Below are 19,602 nucleotides of genomic sequence, written 5' to 3'. Positions count from 1 at the left end.
CAATGTGGAAGGCTGCTTTTGGGTTTGTTCGGGCGTCCTGCCAGCACACACACGCACGCACGCGCGCACATGCACACGCACACATGCATACCCGTGCATGCGTGCACGCACGCACGTGCATGAACCCATGCATACAGAAACGCATGCGCATGAATGTACAAATGCATGCCCGCTCCCAGAACTGTTTATGCCTCGTGAGAGTTTGCACTCGAAGCTTCAGCCCAAATGCCGATCCTTTAACGCACCCTAACTCTAACTACCGGCGCCACAGCCTTTCTATTCCGAGAGCGCGTATTTTCGCAGTGCTATAGCTTACCCAGGCTTTAAATTTGTAAACAAACGGGAAACATGGTGGAGTGAAATTGAAACTGGCAGAGTGTCTGGATATGTTAGGCTTGAATTCACTGAGACTAACGAAGCCTTTGGGGAAAGAAAGAAAAGATGTTAGGTAAAGGAACGGCATTGATTTCGGAGAACGCAGTACTACTAAGCCAACTACATCTAGCTTGATTCCTAGGATTGCCGCGAATGTTCGAAACAAGCTTGATAAGAGAGTGGAAGACGGAGGAAACATCTGTGGAACCGTGGGCTTCCGAACTACTAGAGCAAAAGAAAAAAGAAAGTGAGAAAGTAAGAATGAGATGAAGAAAGGCGGATGTATCATTCGGCGTGTGATGGTATCGACCACGCAGATCTCTCGGTGTGCGTGAGAAAGCGAAGTCGCCGTTTTTAGGACGGGTGCATTCGCGCGAGCTCTCTCTCGATCGCTCGTTTCGCGCTAAAACATCGCGAGCGAGCGCGCGACGCTCGGCTCCGGCGCTGAGTAGCGAGCGGTGTGGAGGGGTTGGCGTGGGCGAGCGCCACGAGGTGGGGGGTGCGAAGGAGAAGGGGAAGATGGCCCGGGTTCTGTTCGGCGGCGGCGAAGTTTCTGGTGGCGCCGCTCGTGGCGTTGCTGCCGCTGCCGCCTCGGGACACGTGGTCGTCGTCGTCCGGGCCCCGGAGTCTTCATCGAGTCGAGGGCCCGGGTCGAACCCACGAGAGCAAGCTGCTCGAACGGCCCACTGCGCGAGCGCTCCTCACGCCGCTCCGGCCCCGTGGAGCGCCGGCTCGCCCCGTCTTAGCGGCGGTGCTCGTGCCACTGTTTTCGTCGCCTCCGTCGCTGAAGAAGATCCGAACCGTCCTAGGTGTCCGCGCTGACAGATGTTTACTAGCGGCGTCGGCGTGAGACCAGGATGATCTGCTTTCGCTGTTCGCGCTGGCGACGGCGACATCGAGTTCGGTGACCGGCCCTTGGGCTCCGTCACGCTTGCATCGTCGTGAGGCCGTGTGACTTTCTATCGGAGTGCGCACTGCTGTGGTAGTTTTTTTTTTTTTTTTGGACGTTGTATAACATAACGGACATCCGGACTAGTTTCCAATTGGTGCCGTTTGTGTAGACTGCACCGCATTTTGTAATGAGTACGTTGCTTCTGAAGTACCCTTTCCTGACAAAATGCTGGTGACCCATTGGTCTCCACTGTGTTGTCGTGGGAATCCGGGGTCCTCTGAAGATTTGCGTCGTCTAGAAACGTACTGCTAAAGACGGGTGTTATTGGAAAGAAAGCGACTTTTTTATGTGGCTCTGCTAAGCTTTGTCGGCAGAGACCACTTGGAGCGGTTATTTGAGAGACGCTGAACTGCATCTGTTCTTCGGCAAGACTTCCTAAACTAAACAGTAGCTTAGCTTCCGACATCTTTTCATGCCTTGCCGTTGTTGAACGTAGACGTAGCCGTGCGCCACACGTCGTCCTACCGGTCGCGCGTGTGTGTGTTGTGTGTGTGTGCGTTCGTGACTCCTGAACTACTGAAGTAGAAAAAAAAAAGGGACAAGTAGGATATGAAGCCCTTTCAAGAAAATCCGGCGGCTCAAGTAGGATATCTGGCGTGCGCCTGCCTGTCCGTTTAGGCGCCTTGCTCTGTGTCTCAAAAACGTGAACGCAAAACTGTTGAGACGGGCACCCGCGGGAACAGGCTCGAGAAGATGGAAGAGTAGGAGGCTGAGATCGGTCAGATGAGATCGGCCACGAAGTAGACCGGAGTGTCGGCTCGCTTCACGAGTGGATTTTGCTGAACAAGGTTGTAGGATCTCGTGAAAAAAAATTGTGCTACTGTCGGTTCCTTCTGCATTGGTAGACAAGCCATGGCGGAGGAGAGGAGAAGGCAGCCTGCTACAAGCCTTCTGCTGGCGATAACTATTCTCCTCACAGGTGAGTACGCTGAAAGAAACCCCAACATAAATATATATGTATATAGCCGCGTCACTAGGTAAATAAAATAAAAAAAACCTTTGCAGCATTCGCATGTACAATCCTGTATGATCCCATAAAATCAAAGGATCATACGAGATAAAGTGGTTGGGATGCTGAATTCTACGGTCTATGATATATGGGACTATTCGATGCAAAGATCATCGTGCATTGGGGCTCTTTAGGAGCATACAAGGTTGAAATCGTTGCGTTGCTCTTTCATTCAAGCCACCAACATAACGTCAAAGTTTCATGTTAGATTATACGGGTTACGATGACAAATCTTGTCGCCTACGATATACGGGATTATTAGACGTGGACGTCACCGGGCGTTTAGTTTGCTTACGGAAATGGCGTTATAGCCTGTAGGTTACCATCATCGAGCCCCCCCCCCCCCCCCCCCCGCCCTTCGAAATGGAAAATATGTTTGAAAGGTCTGCTGGGCTCAGCCCTTCTGAATTTGCTTTCTTCCCGGTTTCCACAAAGCGAGGACCTTGGTTAGGGATCGGAAGACGTACGGGCGATTTACTTTGTATACGACATTTCCGTTCGCTGGTAAGTCCAGTTACGGTCTTCCTTGTGGGCGAAATTTTATTCTTGCATAGAAAAAAAATAGGAATACAGGGCCAATACTAACAAAACTTTTCGTTTGTAAGTGTTGTTTGCCATTGGCGGGTCTTCATCGCTAATAGTGTGACCAGCATCAGGATGGAATGAAATTTGCTATTACGGTAAATTATAGCGTAAGAAGGTTTTCTGAATACCGGCCCAGCTCTGTAGGACAACAACTTCGCGGGAAACAAGAGAAGAAAAAAAAAGGGGGGGGGGGAGCGGGGCGGAGAGGTAAATGAACAAACTGCATTCACGTTGAGCGGTTGTGTCTGTGTATGAAATTTCTTTTGTCTGAATTATTTCCTTCCCGCGCGGATCATTTCGAACGATGTATCAAAAGCACTGAATCGCCCAAGTCTTCCCGTACAACGAACTACTGCAAGGTTTATGATTTCATTGAGTGGCCATATTACACAAACTATATTGCACATATGAATCGCTGTGATTCATGAGGAAAGAATTAAGCGCAATTCTCGTGGTAAGAACTGTACAGTAATGATATTGTAGTGTAACGCGAAATGACTGGTTGTTTGAGGTACCGAGAAATGTTTCTCAGGAGCTGTTCTTAAGATGGTCAGGAAAACAGGATTTCATTGCTTCCAAGTAAATATTTATGTAATCTCCGTAACTGCGTAGGCTGTTGCAGTGTTAAAGTCATTATGGCATGACGTTTTACATGGACCAGGTGCACTATTTGAATATTGCGATGACGCAGTGAACCAGTGCATGTATGCCAATTTAGGCTCTATTTCGAAACACGGGCTGAATTTTTTAATATTGAAAATTTCGTATAACCGAAATTAGAAAGTTAAAAACTTACAAAGTCTTTAGCGCTTTATGGTGACATAAGGGGCGCGCCATCTTCATGCGAAAGAGCATGAACCGCGTTTTCTTTGAAGTACGTTTACGCGGGCACAAGTGGTAAATGAAAGGCCGCGGCATTAAGAACTCATGTGGCTCCGAGGCAAGTTTTACGCACCTAGGTCTGAATTAACCAACAATCCAGTCGGACAACGCTCCCGCTGCAAGATATCATTTATTTATTTATTTATTTATTTATTTATTTATTTATTTATTTATTTATTTATTAACAATACTTTCAGGGTCCGAAGGCACTGGAGAAAAGAGAAAAGAGTGGGAAAAGTAAAGAAAAAGACGTGCAGCTAACAATAGCAATAAAAAAAATTTACGAGGCCTTTTACAAATTTGAACTGTTCGATATTGGTTATGGAGCAGTTGTGGCTGGAAGATGGTTCCATGCAACGCTAGTTCTAGGTACAAAATAATCATTACACAAATCTGTGGGACAAAATGGTAATCCCAATTTGTAACAACGATCGGCTCTCTGATATTCGCAAGGGGTGTTTAAAAAAAAAGCCTTCTTCAAAGTATTGTTGTAATAGCAGATTCAATGAAAAAAAAAAACATGCAAGAGTATTTACGGTGGAGGGAAAGGTGAGGCATTTTCAAGGTTTTCTTCATTGACGTGACATTAGAACGACGTGAAAAATTTGATAATCTATATCTGTAATGTTGACGCTGTGGAGCATGCGTTCCGGTTAGTGACAAATCGCAATAACAGAAAACGTATTCGACAAGGCATCGCGTAGAGGAGCTCACGAGAAGCTCCTCTTAACACCTGCACATTGACTACCTGCCCTTTCTATTACGCGCTAATGCAACGTCGTATTCCTATTATAGTACAGAATAGGTTTTTGAAAGGTCGAAATGGAGAAGAATGAATCAAAACTGTCACGGCCACATTCACAGTTAACGCAGATCAGCAAACTACTGGTATGAGTATGTGTGTAAATGTCTCAGGATAAGAAAAATGGAAATGGTAATTGCGTTATTGATACCGAATATCGTTCTTTACTGGGCATAAATGACAAGCTGATCAGCACTGATCTCAATCCTGATCCACTGTTTGACCCGAAGACCAACAATTTGCATGCGTGTCACCTGATTGTAAAGGTTTTGTTGATGGGACAGCTGCTGTGCAAAATATACTCTCGCTATTGAAATAGGAAAACTAGCGCATGAATCTACAACTCATTAGGAATTTTCATTATCGAAATTTATGCGCAACACGTGATGGCTCGCAGTAAAATACTTAAAGAATGATGCGCTTTCTGCCTTACAAACAGTAGCAAAACAGTCTGATCAGTTTTGTTCACAAATTACTTCGCGCATTACAAATCTTATTATGCATGTAAAATGTTCCTACGAATTTTCGTCTACATATACTCCTGCCGGACGGAGTCATGAATGCGGCAATGACGACACATTGCTTACACGATGTCCGTATTACTTCCCTCCCCCCTCCCCCCCTCATCACCCCCACCTCTCACCTCCCTATCTAACTTTCCGAGCCTGCTCCCGCTTAAATATATCTATCTCCGTAATGATGAAGTCTTGTTCAGGTCGAACAACAACTTGGCGTATTTCACCCGCGTCGTTTTTTTTTCTCTTGCCAATATGTTCATTCTACATTAAAAGAACTGCATCGCAAAGCAATGAGCGCACTTGAATGCCTTGTTCAAGCCAAGGGAAAAAATTGCAGCATAATGACACAGTACAGTTTGTTATTGTCGTATTGGTGCGTCCACCTGAAATGTACCTCCGACATTTGTACTGGAACGAAGTTTTTCAGAAAAGTATTTTAGCACCATGTTGGCACACACACAAACGTATATATATATATATATATATATATATATATATATTGGTTTTCATCCTAACATAAAAAAAGACATAAGTATTGTAGAGAAACAGTTGCATTTCTCTACGATAACGCACGTGCAAAATGTTTTTTTACTCTATGAGAATTGTGTTTCATCTTTTGTTATATTAAATACTTAATTATTAACATAAGCGCCGTGTTAGGTCAATGCAACGTCGATTTTAGCGTAAGCTTTATATACAGGGTGTCCCACGTAGCGTTAGCCAAACTATAAAAATATGCAAATGGCCACGTAGCTGGCGAAAACCAAGGAATAATGTTGTTTGCCGTCGCTTGAATATACTCAGACTATTTCTTTCATTTCGCCTAATTACATAATTAGTCCTAATTAATTATTCAACTTCTCAAATTTTATATTTCTACGAAAAATGTCGATGAGAAAATTGTAGAGCAACATGAAAAACTCCCGATACAGCTTTCTGTTGCTCAATATGTGTTTCATAAAAGTGGTTTTCCGAGCGTGAAAAAAGCGCCTCGAGCGGCAAGTTGCGCTGCAGCTTCGTCTAGTTCATCTAGTTATAATATTTGAGAAGTTGAAAAAGTTAATAAGTCTAATTATGTAAATAGGCGGAACGAAAAAAATAAATATCTGAGTATCTCCAAGGGACGGCAAACAACATTACCTTCATTCTATCTAGCAATGGGCCACTTGCATATTCTTAATGTTTTGCTGAAGGTTACCTGGGACTCCCCGTATATTACACACTCCTCCTCCATCAACTGCTAAAACGCCGTGAGAAATTAATGGTTGCACATGAAACAGCATTTCTTAACCGTGGACTGTGAAACATGGCAAAAAATGAACGCCAGAATGGGTAAAGCGTTTTTAATGCGGCAGTTGCTTCCGTTGGCCTACTGTCATTAACCGTGCGGAGAATGTATTTTATTTCCAGGTAGGCTTAATGGACACTGCCAAACCTGACCAGGTTACGGAATTATAAATGTATTCCGCATTTGCGGACTAGCAGGGGGCAAAGCGAGGAATAAAGCAAATATTTATGACCACGAAAGAGTCGGCGTGTTAGAGAGAGCGAGAAAGAGAAGGAGAGAGAAAGAGAGAGGATAAAGCAAGGAGAAGAAAGGCAGAGAGATCGACCAGACGAGCGTCCGCGAGACCTCCTGTGCGTTAGAAAATTCGCTGAAGCATAGCATTCCGTTTAAAGAATAATGCGTGCGTTTCTATAATACCTTCGGAAAGGCCCAATAATAGTACTTCATCCTTAAATTGCTCCGAGGCAGCCTGAACTATGCTTTTCAATCCGCCTTCGAAGCACGCTTAGTGCCGGGGTGCATTCATGTTACTGCGTTCATGTTTTACCGCATGTGCCGTCGACGAAGAGTAGAATTGCACTCCGCTGCAGCGCTGAGGCTGTGCACCCAGGCTGGGCAGTGAAGCATGCACGCGCGTAGCTATCGTAAACGGTGTGCCTCAAAGCAATCATCCATTTCCTTTGACTCCTATGCAGTAACGAAGCGCCGCGTGCAGCTTTTGTGTGCACTTTTGATACGCAGTGGCTGCTGAATGACGATAGAGTCGATAACGACTGTTGGAAAGAAGAGGATGTCAACGCAGAATTGGTAATGGACTGGGAATACGAGTCGCGAATCTGGTGAGGTATATATTGACGAACTGCAGTACAATGGAACGGTTGGTGCACATATATTTGCAGTAGCAGAAGAGTGCGCGAAAATTGCAGGACACTAGAAGGTAAACGAGAGATGGACGACCGTCGTGCCCGTCCCGTGTGCGTCCGCGGTGTGCCTATCACTCAATGTCGTTTGTTCTTGTTCGTGGTTTCATTATTCCCACTGGCTATTCTATTCCAATGAAAATGTATCTTCGATGAGAATGTGCAGGCGCCGTAGGTGGGCAATATAAACGGAACTCACTCAGACTCAGTCGCAAAATATATGTTTTTTTTTTGCTTAGGGATCATACACCGGACTGCGAATCACGAAAATTCTACTCGGCCGGTCTCACCCGCGACTCAGAGTCGCCAAAAATTCTACTCAGCCGAACTCACTTGGTCTCGCCAAGATCTCGGACTAAGCCTGGTTCACTCGTACTTAGACTCACCAGAATCAGACTCGGGCATGCCCTCTTAGACTCACTGACTTACACTCACTCGGCATCTTTCGGATTCACGTCATTTCGAACGCACTCATACTAACGGAATTTGAATGCATTCGAACATCACAGGCTCACGCGAATTACTAACTCACGGTAAGGATCACTGATAGAAAGCAAAATCAGCGCTCTCTTAAAGACGCGATCACACTCACGTCTACAAGCCTGCACTGCCCTGCACCCACAATGCGCCCTCTTCTGCTCGCACGCGCGCGTACTCGTCCACGCTGAGAAGGACGTCCACTCACACTCACCAGCAGCGTTTAATGGTAATTAAACGAGGGTGTCAAACCGAAAAATGAATGCCGGTACAGTTTGGGTTCAACATGCTCTGATTTATTTACGGTTCAGTTTCGGTTCGCAAAAAATAAAGAGGTATAGCGATTCGCGAACTGGTTTGGCATATATAGTCCCCTTTATCGAGCCTTATGGCGGGAGGTTGCCCTGCACTATCGACTTGTACACATGGTGCAAGGGCTAATTTTGTGAAGAGCAGGCAGAAATTGCACACGGAAGAATGCAGTCGACGCTTTCCACGAACGTGAATTAATCAGTGTAGTATTGTACAGCCATGGCAGGCTTGCACGCAAAGGCAGTCCTCTTAGCAGGCACTGGCGTCACTATAGATCTAGAGTGTGCGGTACATGATGCGGGTGCTTCGACTTGTCCCATCGCCATGCTGCCTTCGGTGTCTGGTTTTAGCGCTATCCGTACTGCGCATGCGCAAACCGCAGAATGTAGCCTTCTTTGACTTGTAAACAAACTGATTTAGGTATTCGGAAAGAGAAAATCCCATGATTACAACCGAATCATTTAACTTTTTTTCTTAATAAACGGTACATCGTAATTAGCGACCTAATACCACAAAAAGAAAGAAAGAAAGAAATAACAAGAAACATTAAATAGAATATATAGTACATGTACAGCAACGACAAGCAAAAAATCATGAAGAAAATGGCGCAGTATGGAACATACAACGAAGCATCTTATTATCCGTGCACCAGAATGTCCCAACTCAGTTAAAACGATGAGCATATAATGAGCGCGGAGGGTGATTATCAAACGATCAAACGCAGAGCTGATTGTACATCGCAGGAAAATGAAATTAAACTGAAGATATAAAAGAAAAGTAATAAAAGTAAAGCAATTTGAGCAGTAGTTGTTGACGTGATTAACTAAGTCTTTGCTGACGCTATGAGGCATGCTTGCCAAGATTGCATCACAAGAGAAAAAGTGTGCGCCATGAATTCAGTATATGAATGCCTAACGGAGCACGATGCCTAACCTAACTACATAACTACAATGCACGAGCGCACTGCTGAAAGTTCTTTTTTTTTTAAAGTCCGGCCCAGCTGACCGTTCGGGAAGATAGCGCTGGACACCGAACATGTGAAGAGCATGCGGTTTCTTCGCAGATGTAACGGCAGGACTAATCATAACACAAATCGCAAGCTAGCGCAGATCTGCACCTAACACGGTCAGTGCGCAACCGTGTCATCGACGTTTGCTCTCAGTCGAGCTAACTCAACGATCAAACTAGGCACTAGGCGTCAGTCACGCTCGCTTCTCGCGATGCCGCCGGTGCCTGGAGGGTCTGTTGTGTCTGACCCTCCTCAGCCGTGTAAAGGCAAAATCTACGCTTGCATCACACTCAATGCTTCACGCTCCCCCTGCCTGGCTCCCTACATTGTTCTTTTGACACTCCCTTCATCTTGCTGCGGAGGCTCGAAGAGTGGACACAGTTTCAGGCAGTGAGAAGGGGGAGTGGGGAGAGGCGGAAGCGGGCGCCGTATGTCTAGACTTGACGCATGCACCTGTGGTGCGTGCGTAAAGTTTGTATGTGTGTATGCGTGTGTTTATTTGAAGAAATGGAGAATTGCAGTGGCCTTGACCTGCACTTTCGGACCTGCAGCGCAGGTCCGAAAGTGCGGCCGCGCGGTTCAGTGCTTGGTGCGTTTATTTATTTATTTATTTTGTCTCGGTACAGTCGTTCGAAGTATGGTGCGCGACGCATGGATAATCGTTTCCCACGGCCGCCACGACCACGATAATAGCAGCAGAGTTTTTTTTTCTTCTTTTAATTGACCATATAGGCCGGCAAAACAATCATAACTCTCTCAGATTCCCTCATGAAATTTATTTTTTCCTTAAGGCTAAGTCAAACTCAGACTCGCCAAAATTCTGCTTAGCTTGTTTCACTCAGACTCAAACTCAAGGGGCTGTACGGATATGAGTGAGTCGACCCATGAGTGAGATTGCCAACCAACACTGGGTGCTAACTCACTGAAGCGATAACTTGGAAACATTAGAAATAAATTCAAATACCTTGTTTATTTTTTCTAGGTTTAGATGCCTAATGTCGCCAAAATGAAGATCAAACTGCAGGCTTTCGTCTGCCACCAGAAGGAACACAACCCTTATATGTTCTTAAGTAAAGAGGGCATACAAGCATAGGAATTAAGGGCAGATTGGAAGAAGGGAAGGAGAAAGGAAAAAAGAAATATAAATCGACAGGCCACAGGGACTGTTTTTGTTCGCTCTCAAAGTCAAACTAAAACGCCAACTTGCCGCAAGAACATGACGAAATGGAATGGGATGGCTTGTTTGAGAATAATCGTCGCAGAAAACAGCCTCTTGTAAGAGCACATTGTTTGTTGCGGCAGAGAGGAAAATAATCCCGACAAATGAAGTATAGGAAATACAGAAGGGCTATTGCGACGTGCCTGCCTATCCACAGTACATAACAGAACAAAGAAGATGGAATCCACTGAACATACTGATCAGCCTGAGTCGCTAATAAAACGACAACGCATTCGGATGCCTCGCCTGTGCTGACGAATGCAAGAGTAATGTTCCGGTACTATGGATGAACTTTCAAAGCTTTAGTGAGCAACAGCGACGCATTGCGAAAATAGTAGCAGATGCAATTTACTGCTCATCAAAAATTCACTGACGAACTCGAGGGAAAATTGGAAGAAAAGAACCGTTCCGCCGTATTTAGACAAAGAAGCAGATGCGATGAAAACGATGTGTGTTGCCTCTCTGTATCATTGCACAACTCTACCGAGTAGGGAAGCTATTACTTAAGGGTCTCAGCGGCAATCTTTTTTCACGAGTCCCAAGTGGCCGCGGGAGCGCCTGAGTGCTTCGTTTTTATTTTTATGATACACAAACTGCCGTGCTCTCGACAGCTTCTTCTTGGAGGCTGCGTGGCTCATACATATATTAGGCCACATCGCGGGTTTATTCTCTCGCAATTTCGCGTTCCTTGTTGCTGTTTTCTAATTTGAATATGGGAAGTTAGCACCGCAATTGCATTTTTAGATTTTTGGACAGTCTAGAAGGTAAATTTAGAAAAGAATGACTTATCACATTACTCCGCTGCATCATGCATAAGTGGGCATATAAGTGTATAAGTATATATACGTACATATCATACATATACGTATTTACGTTCGTATATACGTACATGTACATACGTATCACATAAGTATATAGATCATGTATATTATTTCTCAGTGTATGCACAAGCGAAATAAGAGATAAGGGCGAAGTGCGTACGTCAAAAACACGGAGTAAAATATACAGGAGTGCCGACTCGCCTATCGGGCAATGCTATTGGCGCGGCCAACCGTAATGTCCCGACGATAACAGGCCCCCAGTATTCCCCTGCGGGTGGTCTCTGCGTCCGCCCATTTAATTTTTTTTCTTCGCAGTTACCAAGGTACGCTGCTCTTGCTTTTCCTTCTCTGGTTGTGGATGCCAGATATTCGCGCCGTGGAGTGGCCAGATCGAGAAACGAGCATGCCGAGATCCCCTCTCGGCTATCAAGAAAATATTAAGTAGTCGGATGCGCACTTTCGCTCTTGTCACCGCTTCAGCTGCATATCAAAGCGGCGCGTTCATTGATTGCAACTGCAGCGAGTAAAGATGCGATCAGCCGGTTTCCAATAGGGGAATAAAAAGCGTTGCGTCACCGCAGTTATCCATCGCTCTTATACTAGCGCAGATGAAGGCGATAACAGTGCGTCGTTTGAACGCACTGTTTAAATTATGGGGTTTTACGTGCCAAAACCACTTTCTGATTTTGAGGCACGCCGTAGTGGGGGACTCCGGAAATTTGGACCACCTGGGATTCTTTAACGGGCACCTAAATCTAAGTACACGGGCGTTTTCGCATTTCGCCCCCATCGAAATGCGGCCGCCGTGGCCGGGATCCGATCCCGCGACCTCGTGCTTAGCAGTCCAACACCATAGCCACTGAGCAACCAAGGTGGGTGTTATCGCACTGTTAGCACTGTAATTACTGGCTTGCATGGTGCTTGCGGGCATTAGGGTGATATAGGCAGAAAACAATATGAAATGATTCGATCCCCGTTGGTGCCGGTCTGCTACAACATTCACGGCCATGATTTGAATAAAACTGCATTTCTTGTAAGCAGAGTTACAGCATACAACAAAAGTGTGCTGATGTTTCCTGAGAGCTTGTAGCTGCCCTTACTAACTTTAGGGCACCGCTGCGACTAGTCGCCCAAATAAGCGGTGCAGTACGTGCGTGGTAAACCCAACTAAATGCTTTTATTGTGGCTGGGTGTTAGCCAGTACGCTGTAATGAAATTACGGCATACTGGCTAAATCTCACCCCGACACAGTCCGAAACATGCCATAAATTGAAGGTAATGAACGCAGACAAGATACGAAAGCAGGCTCAGGGATAGTCTCAATGGACACTGACGTGAGGCAGTTCGCAGCTTTCGATATAACTTTTCTTTTTTTGTTATTTGCAAACGTGACTTTAGTAAACGAATGCAAACGTTCAATATAGGATTGTTTAGTAGTCGCTAAAACGGCAGGCACTTCCAGCGGTAATCTTTACGCATTTGAAAGCAGCGAAATATCACGCGTTCATCGGTGGAGGACAAGAGGTGCTCGTTTGCGCACACACACACGGCGCCACGCGGGCAACAGCGGAAACGCGAGCATCTCTCTACAAGGAACGAATTAAATAACAAACAGAAAGCCCACTGTACCTCGCTACGCGCGACGCCATACTTGGATCGCTGCAGGTGATGCAGCTCAGGGTGCCGGTAAGAAGTTTCTGCGCCATCTATGGTTTGCGCCACAAAGCAGCTTATTCTCCGGACCACAAAGTGAAAATCTTTGTCGGGCGAATCGGCGCTCTTGTTTATCGTACTCCGTAGGCAGTACACAGCGAACTCGTTGCACAGGGTACGGAAAAGCAAATGAAATGCAGTAAGTTGTTGAAGAAGTGTTAAAGAAAAGAAACAAAGTACATCAGCTGCATTATCCATCGATAAGAACCGCCAAAGATAAAAAGAAAGTATCTCAAGGTGGACGTGACAGAGTGACGAACCATCACATCCACATTAAGGATGTCAGAGGCAAGTGAACTAGCTAAAGAAGCCAATTCAACCCCAAAAATAAGATTTTACGCAACATAAGCGAAATAATAAGTACTAAATGATTTTTTTAATGAGCCAGTAAGCGCAGTGCGTAAGCTAGAAACGGCAGCTTTTCTATTTTCTTTTTTTCAATTTGCCACAGTTGCAGTGCAGCTGTAACTTCGACTGATCGCCCCTTGTTGGTGCGTTCGAAAAAGAAAGAAAGCCATAAGGACGTCGCAGGCTACAAAGGCATAGGGAGTATAGATTAAAATAATTTTCACTGAAGCAGCAGTGTTTAGACATAACATGACGCGCTAAAAGGAACTTTTGAAGATGCCGCTTTTTGATCCCCCATAACGTATACGACGCGTTGAAGGGAAACAACACGAAACGGAAATGCATTGCAACGCTGTACATAATGCAATTTATGGTACCACATGCGAAGCAGCGTAATTGACTTTACGACTCCACTAAAATGATTGCAAGGCACAGCGCGCGGAGATTCTGAGATGCTCTATTGGTGCCTGATGCAGGCATTCACTGCACAAACGCTTCAAGTACCGTTGTACAACGCTAGTTCTCAGACGCGACCTTGCCGGCTAGCACACATTTGGGGCACCATTGCACCGAAGAGTAAGACTACTATACGCGTGCGACAGCAGCAGGTTCTTCGCGTTATCCTGTCTAGACGATTTTCCTTTTTTACACATTCAGGACGGAGTAACAGCAAGAGAGCGCGTGATGACCCACGAAAAAATAAATGTGGTTGAAGAGCGGCGAGTCGTTACGCAAGTGAATGTCGCGTGTGGTGCACGTCGTACTACCCGCTGCGGCCTTTCTGCATAAAAGCTTTTTTTCAAGAGAGGGCGTTTTTTTTTCTTATTCTTCGTAGTGTAAGTCCTGCGCAGGTTACTACAGGAGTGGGTAACTATAGTACAGGCGAAGAAGGTCAAGCAAAACATATTAAAACATATGAAATGCAAGACTTGCCATACACTAACATAGTTAAGATGGTTACATAAGAGCTATTGAAAAAACACTGAGCGTGTTTTTAATTTGAAAAAGTAAAAACAAGAAAAAATAAAAGGATATATGCATATACTAACTGATACACATGTGTGTTCACATACATGGGCACATCATGAACAAAACAATTTCAAAAAGGCAATAATAAAGAAGGTTAGATCACAGAAAAAAAATAACAGCTTGGTAGTGACAAATGCTTATCAGCTGCATTCAGTAATACAATTCTTTATATTTAGTGGTGAATGTACCCGTTGATGATAGACCCATGCACTTACGGGACGACTTATTCTAGAGTTCTATGGCAGATATATTAAAAAAAAGAATATTTGAAGTTATCACAGCTTGATAAAGAGGGACTTATACACTTAGCATGCTGGGTTCTGCTCGAGCGTTGGTAAGGTGGTCTCTCTTGTTAATAGCTATGTTGTCGTGATAAATGAGATATAAGAATTTCATAGCAGCGATACGTCGATGGCTTTCCAGGGTTTGTATGGCGACGTGATTGGGCAGTGAAGTCACGCTGTTACTCCGGCATTACTTGGAATAGACGAAGCGGAGCGCCTTATTTTGAATTGGCTGGAAACGTTTGGTCAGATAAGCTTGATGTCGATTCTTCGAGGATGAGACGCACAAGAGATTTGTAGCTTGATAACTTAACATTGGGCGGTGCTATTTGTTAGCTTCCTACGAAGAAAGCCTAACTGTCTAACCGCCTTTTGACACGTATATTTGATATGTGTGTCCCATTTAAGCATCGTTGTTTTTGTTGCCCCCAAGTATTTAAACGACTCTGTGCCAGCAACAGCTGATCCCATGATGCTGTAGGGCAATTGTAATGGCTTTTTTTCGCCGCATTATCGACATGCAGGTGGTCTTGCTTAAAGGGACACTAAAGCGAAACAATAAATCAGTTTAGACTAATTAAGCATCGTTTGAGAACCCTACAGGCACTCATTTAAACAAAAATAGTTTGATTATTAGATGAGAAAATGAAGGTCCAAGTATCAGTATTTGAATTTCGCGCCGAAACCCCAGCGCCGGTACGTCAGCGTGACGTCAGGGATACCAAAGTATGTTTTCGCATTTGGGTCACGTTGGCTGAATAAAAGTTCGCGAAACTTGCCATGTTTAATATTTGGCTCCTTTAGAACACAATGCGGTCAATCCGTACTGCTATATATAATTAGTAGGCCCTAAAAGATGCCATCAAAATGCAAGACATCACAGCCACCAGGTGCGGGAACTTAAGTAGACGTCGCCACCCGTATATCGTTCTTGCGCTTTTTCTGGCTTACCAAACGTCTTATCGTTGTAAGAGTGGTGTTTTTGGTGTTGTAGAACGGCAATTTACTGATACAGAAGGAATCATTTTTCACTTTAGTGTCCCTTTAAGTTTATGTCTACGCCCCATTCCTGGCATCAGATGGCGGTACGGGACAACGAAAAATTTAATTTTACTTGATCGGCCTGTGTTCGTAAATTCGTGTATATGACGCAGTCATCTGCGAAAAGTCTTAATGTCACTCCCGGCTCAATATGAAGGTGCGAAACATTTACCTATATTAAAACTAAAATAGGACCTAATACAGAACCCTGTGGTACCCCTGAGAAGAATTCTAAGCTATCGGATTCTACTTCACTCACATTAACGTACTCCCTGCAGTTTAAGAGGTATGTGCTCATCAGTCATGTTATTTTGCCTCCAATTCCGATGGCACTAAGCTTGTTAATTACCTTCCATAGCATTACCCAGTCGAAACCCTGCGAAAAGCCAATTAATATTGCATCAGCTGGAAGTCGACAGTTAATCACAGCCAAAAGGTCGTGCACAATTTCTAGAAGTTGCATCACCGTAGAAACACCTTTGCGTAAACCCGTGTTGTTCGGAGTAGAGTAAGTTGGTGTTCGTCGAGGTAGGTCATAATTGCTTTGTTAATTATATATACCATGTGCTTACAGCAAGAGCTGGTTAGGGAAATGGGTCTGGACATGTTAACCTTCAACTTGTTACCGCCCTTATGGATAAGGGTGACTTTTGCACTTAGCTAGTCGGTTGGTAGGGTAGAGGTTTCCAACGACGCTTTGCGTATTTTGTAGATAAAAGGCGTCAGTTTTTCTACGCAGCGCCTCAAAAACGTATTGGCAATATTGTCCGGTCCTGGAGACTTCTCAACGTCCATTTGCAGCAGCAAGTTCAAAATTCCTTGTTCAGTGAACACTACTGATGCGATTGTTATCCTCCAAGCTAAGACAAGTTCATGTTCTATAGGAGCAGTAGAGCGCGTGAAAACCGACTGAAAGTGCGCATTTAAGGAGTTCGCTATTACACGTGCGTCGTCAGCAATTTCGCAATAATTTTCTAATTGAATAACATGACTTTCAGGCCTGGATAAGTAGCGCCAAAGTGTTTGTGGTTGTTGCGTCATGGAAGTTGTCAGCGTAGTAGAAAAAAAACGTGACCGCCCTTCCGCTATTGTGAAGAGGGGTGCAAACGAAGCTCGCGATCCGTGACTCCTCGTTGTCGTAACGCCTCGGCTTCGCGCTCCCTCGCGGCGAGGTCAGCACAACGACGACGAGCCCTTTCTCGAGCGAGTTCCCGGCGGCGTTCATCAAACGCTGCCTGTCCTTCGGCCGAACGCACAACGCGCGACCTGCTTCCGCTGCCGTTCCTTCATCGCAGCCTGCTCTTCGGCAGGACGAACCAAATGCTGCCTCCCCATCTGACTGCCGGGCCTGAACTGGCGGTAAACGGCAGTTACGAGGCAAGCGAACACGCCATCACATCCTTTTCTTTTTCTTCTGGAGGGAGGGGACGCCTGTGATTGGCTCCCGCCTTGCGCTACGTCTGCTTCTTTGTGTACCTAAAACTCCGCTTTAAAGGTCGCGTATGGTGAACCGACAGTGGCTGAATCAGTCAGCGTGGTGGTCTCGCAACCCGGAGGTTTCGCGCGGCTTGGGGTTTTTCGTACGGTAACACCAATACTGACACAAGTGAGGCAATAGAAGCTTCGCTTGAAAAAGTAGTTACACGCGGATGTTATTGCAGCCTTATGTTCATTGGCAAGTCTGCGAATGTCGTCTGGATTACCTCGGTTTCTATGCTTACTGTCAGGATTGGGGGCTCAATCCCATCGCTCGTGATCCGTTGTCAAGCTTGGAGTCGGGCATGAATTAGAAGGTAGCTGGCCCATGCCATCGTCCAACTTATCCACGCTGAGTACGTTGATGAAGGGAAGGACTGCTTCTCATTGAGAACGAGGAATATGGGTTTATTTACAGTATTTATATCAGTCTAACATGACTGTTTGAGAAAGTACATCAGCCTAACATGACTGCTTGAGAGAGAGTGCATCAGTCTAACATGACTGCTTGAGCGAGAGTGTCCTGAGCAGCCGCACAACAGCGGTTTTTAAACACTCGGTCCTCTCCCGATACAAGGTAATGTGAACGTTCGTTTAGTCATCGCAAACTAGCCGTCTCCCCGCGGCACGGTTTACACACACACACACACACACACACACACACACACACACACACACACACACACACACACACACACACACACACACACACACACACACACACACACACACACACACACACACACACACACACACACACACACACACACACACACACACAAACACACACACACACGCATACACACACGTGTTTACGGTCCGAAACCGACACCACACGAATTTCATAGAACTCGGAGCCGTTCCGGGTAGCGCGTTGTCTTGCGTCTCGGTCGGTGCGTGGGAAGGAGTGTCCGTCGGCGTTCCCGCGGCAGCTCCCCCGCCCGTAGGAGATCAGGTCCGCTTTGTCGTGTTGCGCACAAAGCCTGCTTCGTCGAACTCCTTCAGTCCCAACGCATCCTAGCTGAACCGACGGAGAGTGGAGGATGCGCGTATTGATATCGACACAAAGTCGACTTCGCCACGCCGTGGCTAGAGGTTGGCGGCGATGCTCCCGAGATGTTGCTTCCACAGTCGCAACTGGTTCGCAAAACTTGCACTGCAGCTGGCCGTTCTTAACAATACGCCATACTTTTCATATGAATAATGTTACACGTTGTCCACGATGATTTACGTTTTATATTATTTGGGATAAAGTTATTTTTACAGAATGCGATGCCGTCCCCAAATTTATGCCATAACTTGTCTGCAGTACTGTGTCTTTCCAGACAGAAGCCATGTAATAGTGCTTCCAAATAATCGTTGACACCGACGTCATCAGCTCTGTTATCATTTTTTACAACCATGGGCTTTCCGTGCGGGGATCGTGTAAAATATGGTTGTATTGTTTATTCAAGTATTTGTTGTACACGCAACAAGATGCACGAGCGAGGGGTCATTGGAGACAAGCTTCTGCTTCTTGTCTGTTCTCTTGGAAGTGATTACTGATTTATCGCATTAGGAAGATATCTACGAATTTATAAAGATTGCGAACGGCGCTTAAAGAACACACACACACACACACACACACACACACACACACACACACACACACACACGCACGCACGCACGCACGCACGCACGCACAAACAAACAAACAAACAAACACGCACACACACACGAACAAACACGCACGCACGCACACACGAACACGCACACACACACGCAAACACGCACACACACACAAACACGCGCACACACACACAAACACGCACACACACACACACAAACACGCACACACACACAAACACGCGCGCACACACACAAACACGCTCACACACACACAAACACATACACACACACACGCACACACACACACAACACACACACACACACACACACACAAACGCGCTCGCTCAAATGCGGACGAATTCCATTGAGCTAATGTTAATTCACGCGCAAGTGCGGAAAGTTTCTTCGCTGCATCGGTTCTCGAAAGAGGAATGGCACCGCAGTTGACGCCGTCATGGGCAGATCAGGCAGCTGCGTCCGCTCGATCATTGCCATGTATGCCACAGTGACAATGCAATCACTGATATTGTCACGTGGTAGTGACTGTAAAGAAGGCAGCAAAACTGATTAATGAAACTAGCGTTTTGGTGGGTGAACTTGCGCCCTCAAAAGCAGGCTATACTCAAAGAGCAACGATAGTGGTGCACACACTCGGTGATCGTCGAAAATCTCATCAGCGGGTCACGTGCATCGGCTTTTATACATCAGTCGTGGAATGTTCCAGAGTAATCGCTGGGACCCGCGTGTCTTCCACAAAGTTCTACACTGTTCGCGTTGCGCATACATGCAATCAGATTACACAAGGTTCGGTGACAGATAGCGGATGCAACCATCGATAACATTCCAGAAACTTCCGATACATGCTTGGCGCGTCCTGCGCTTTGCGATAACATTTGTTAGGCGGTAAAACCTGGTCGCACGCTAAAGATAAACA

General features: G+C 45.6%; 1 protein-coding gene across 3 annotated transcripts in view; it reads left to right on the top strand.

The window, feature by feature from the left end:
- The first annotated feature begins 1,017 nt into the window (after nt 1-1,017).
- The window catches only part of LOC142579494 (cell adhesion molecule Dscam1-like), a 605,191-nt gene continuing 586,606 nt past the window's right edge, over nt 1,018-19,602 (top strand). For all 3 annotated transcript variants that reach the window (XM_075689738.1, XM_075689737.1, XM_075689739.1), the window contains exon 1: nt 1,018-2,246. In XM_075689738.1, coding sequence (XP_075545853.1) covers nt 2,180-2,246 — 67 coding nt within the window. In that variant the 5' untranslated portion in view covers nt 1,018-2,179. The remainder of the gene's footprint in view (nt 2,247-19,602) is intronic.

The sequence above is a fragment of the Dermacentor variabilis genome, chromosome 4 (assembly GCF_050947875.1).
Source record: "Dermacentor variabilis isolate Ectoservices chromosome 4, ASM5094787v1, whole genome shotgun sequence".
NCBI lineage: Eukaryota > Metazoa > Arthropoda > Arachnida > Ixodida > Ixodidae > Dermacentor > Dermacentor variabilis.
The sequence above is the reverse complement of the archived record's forward strand: the minus strand, read 5'-3'. Positions and strand labels throughout refer to the sequence as shown.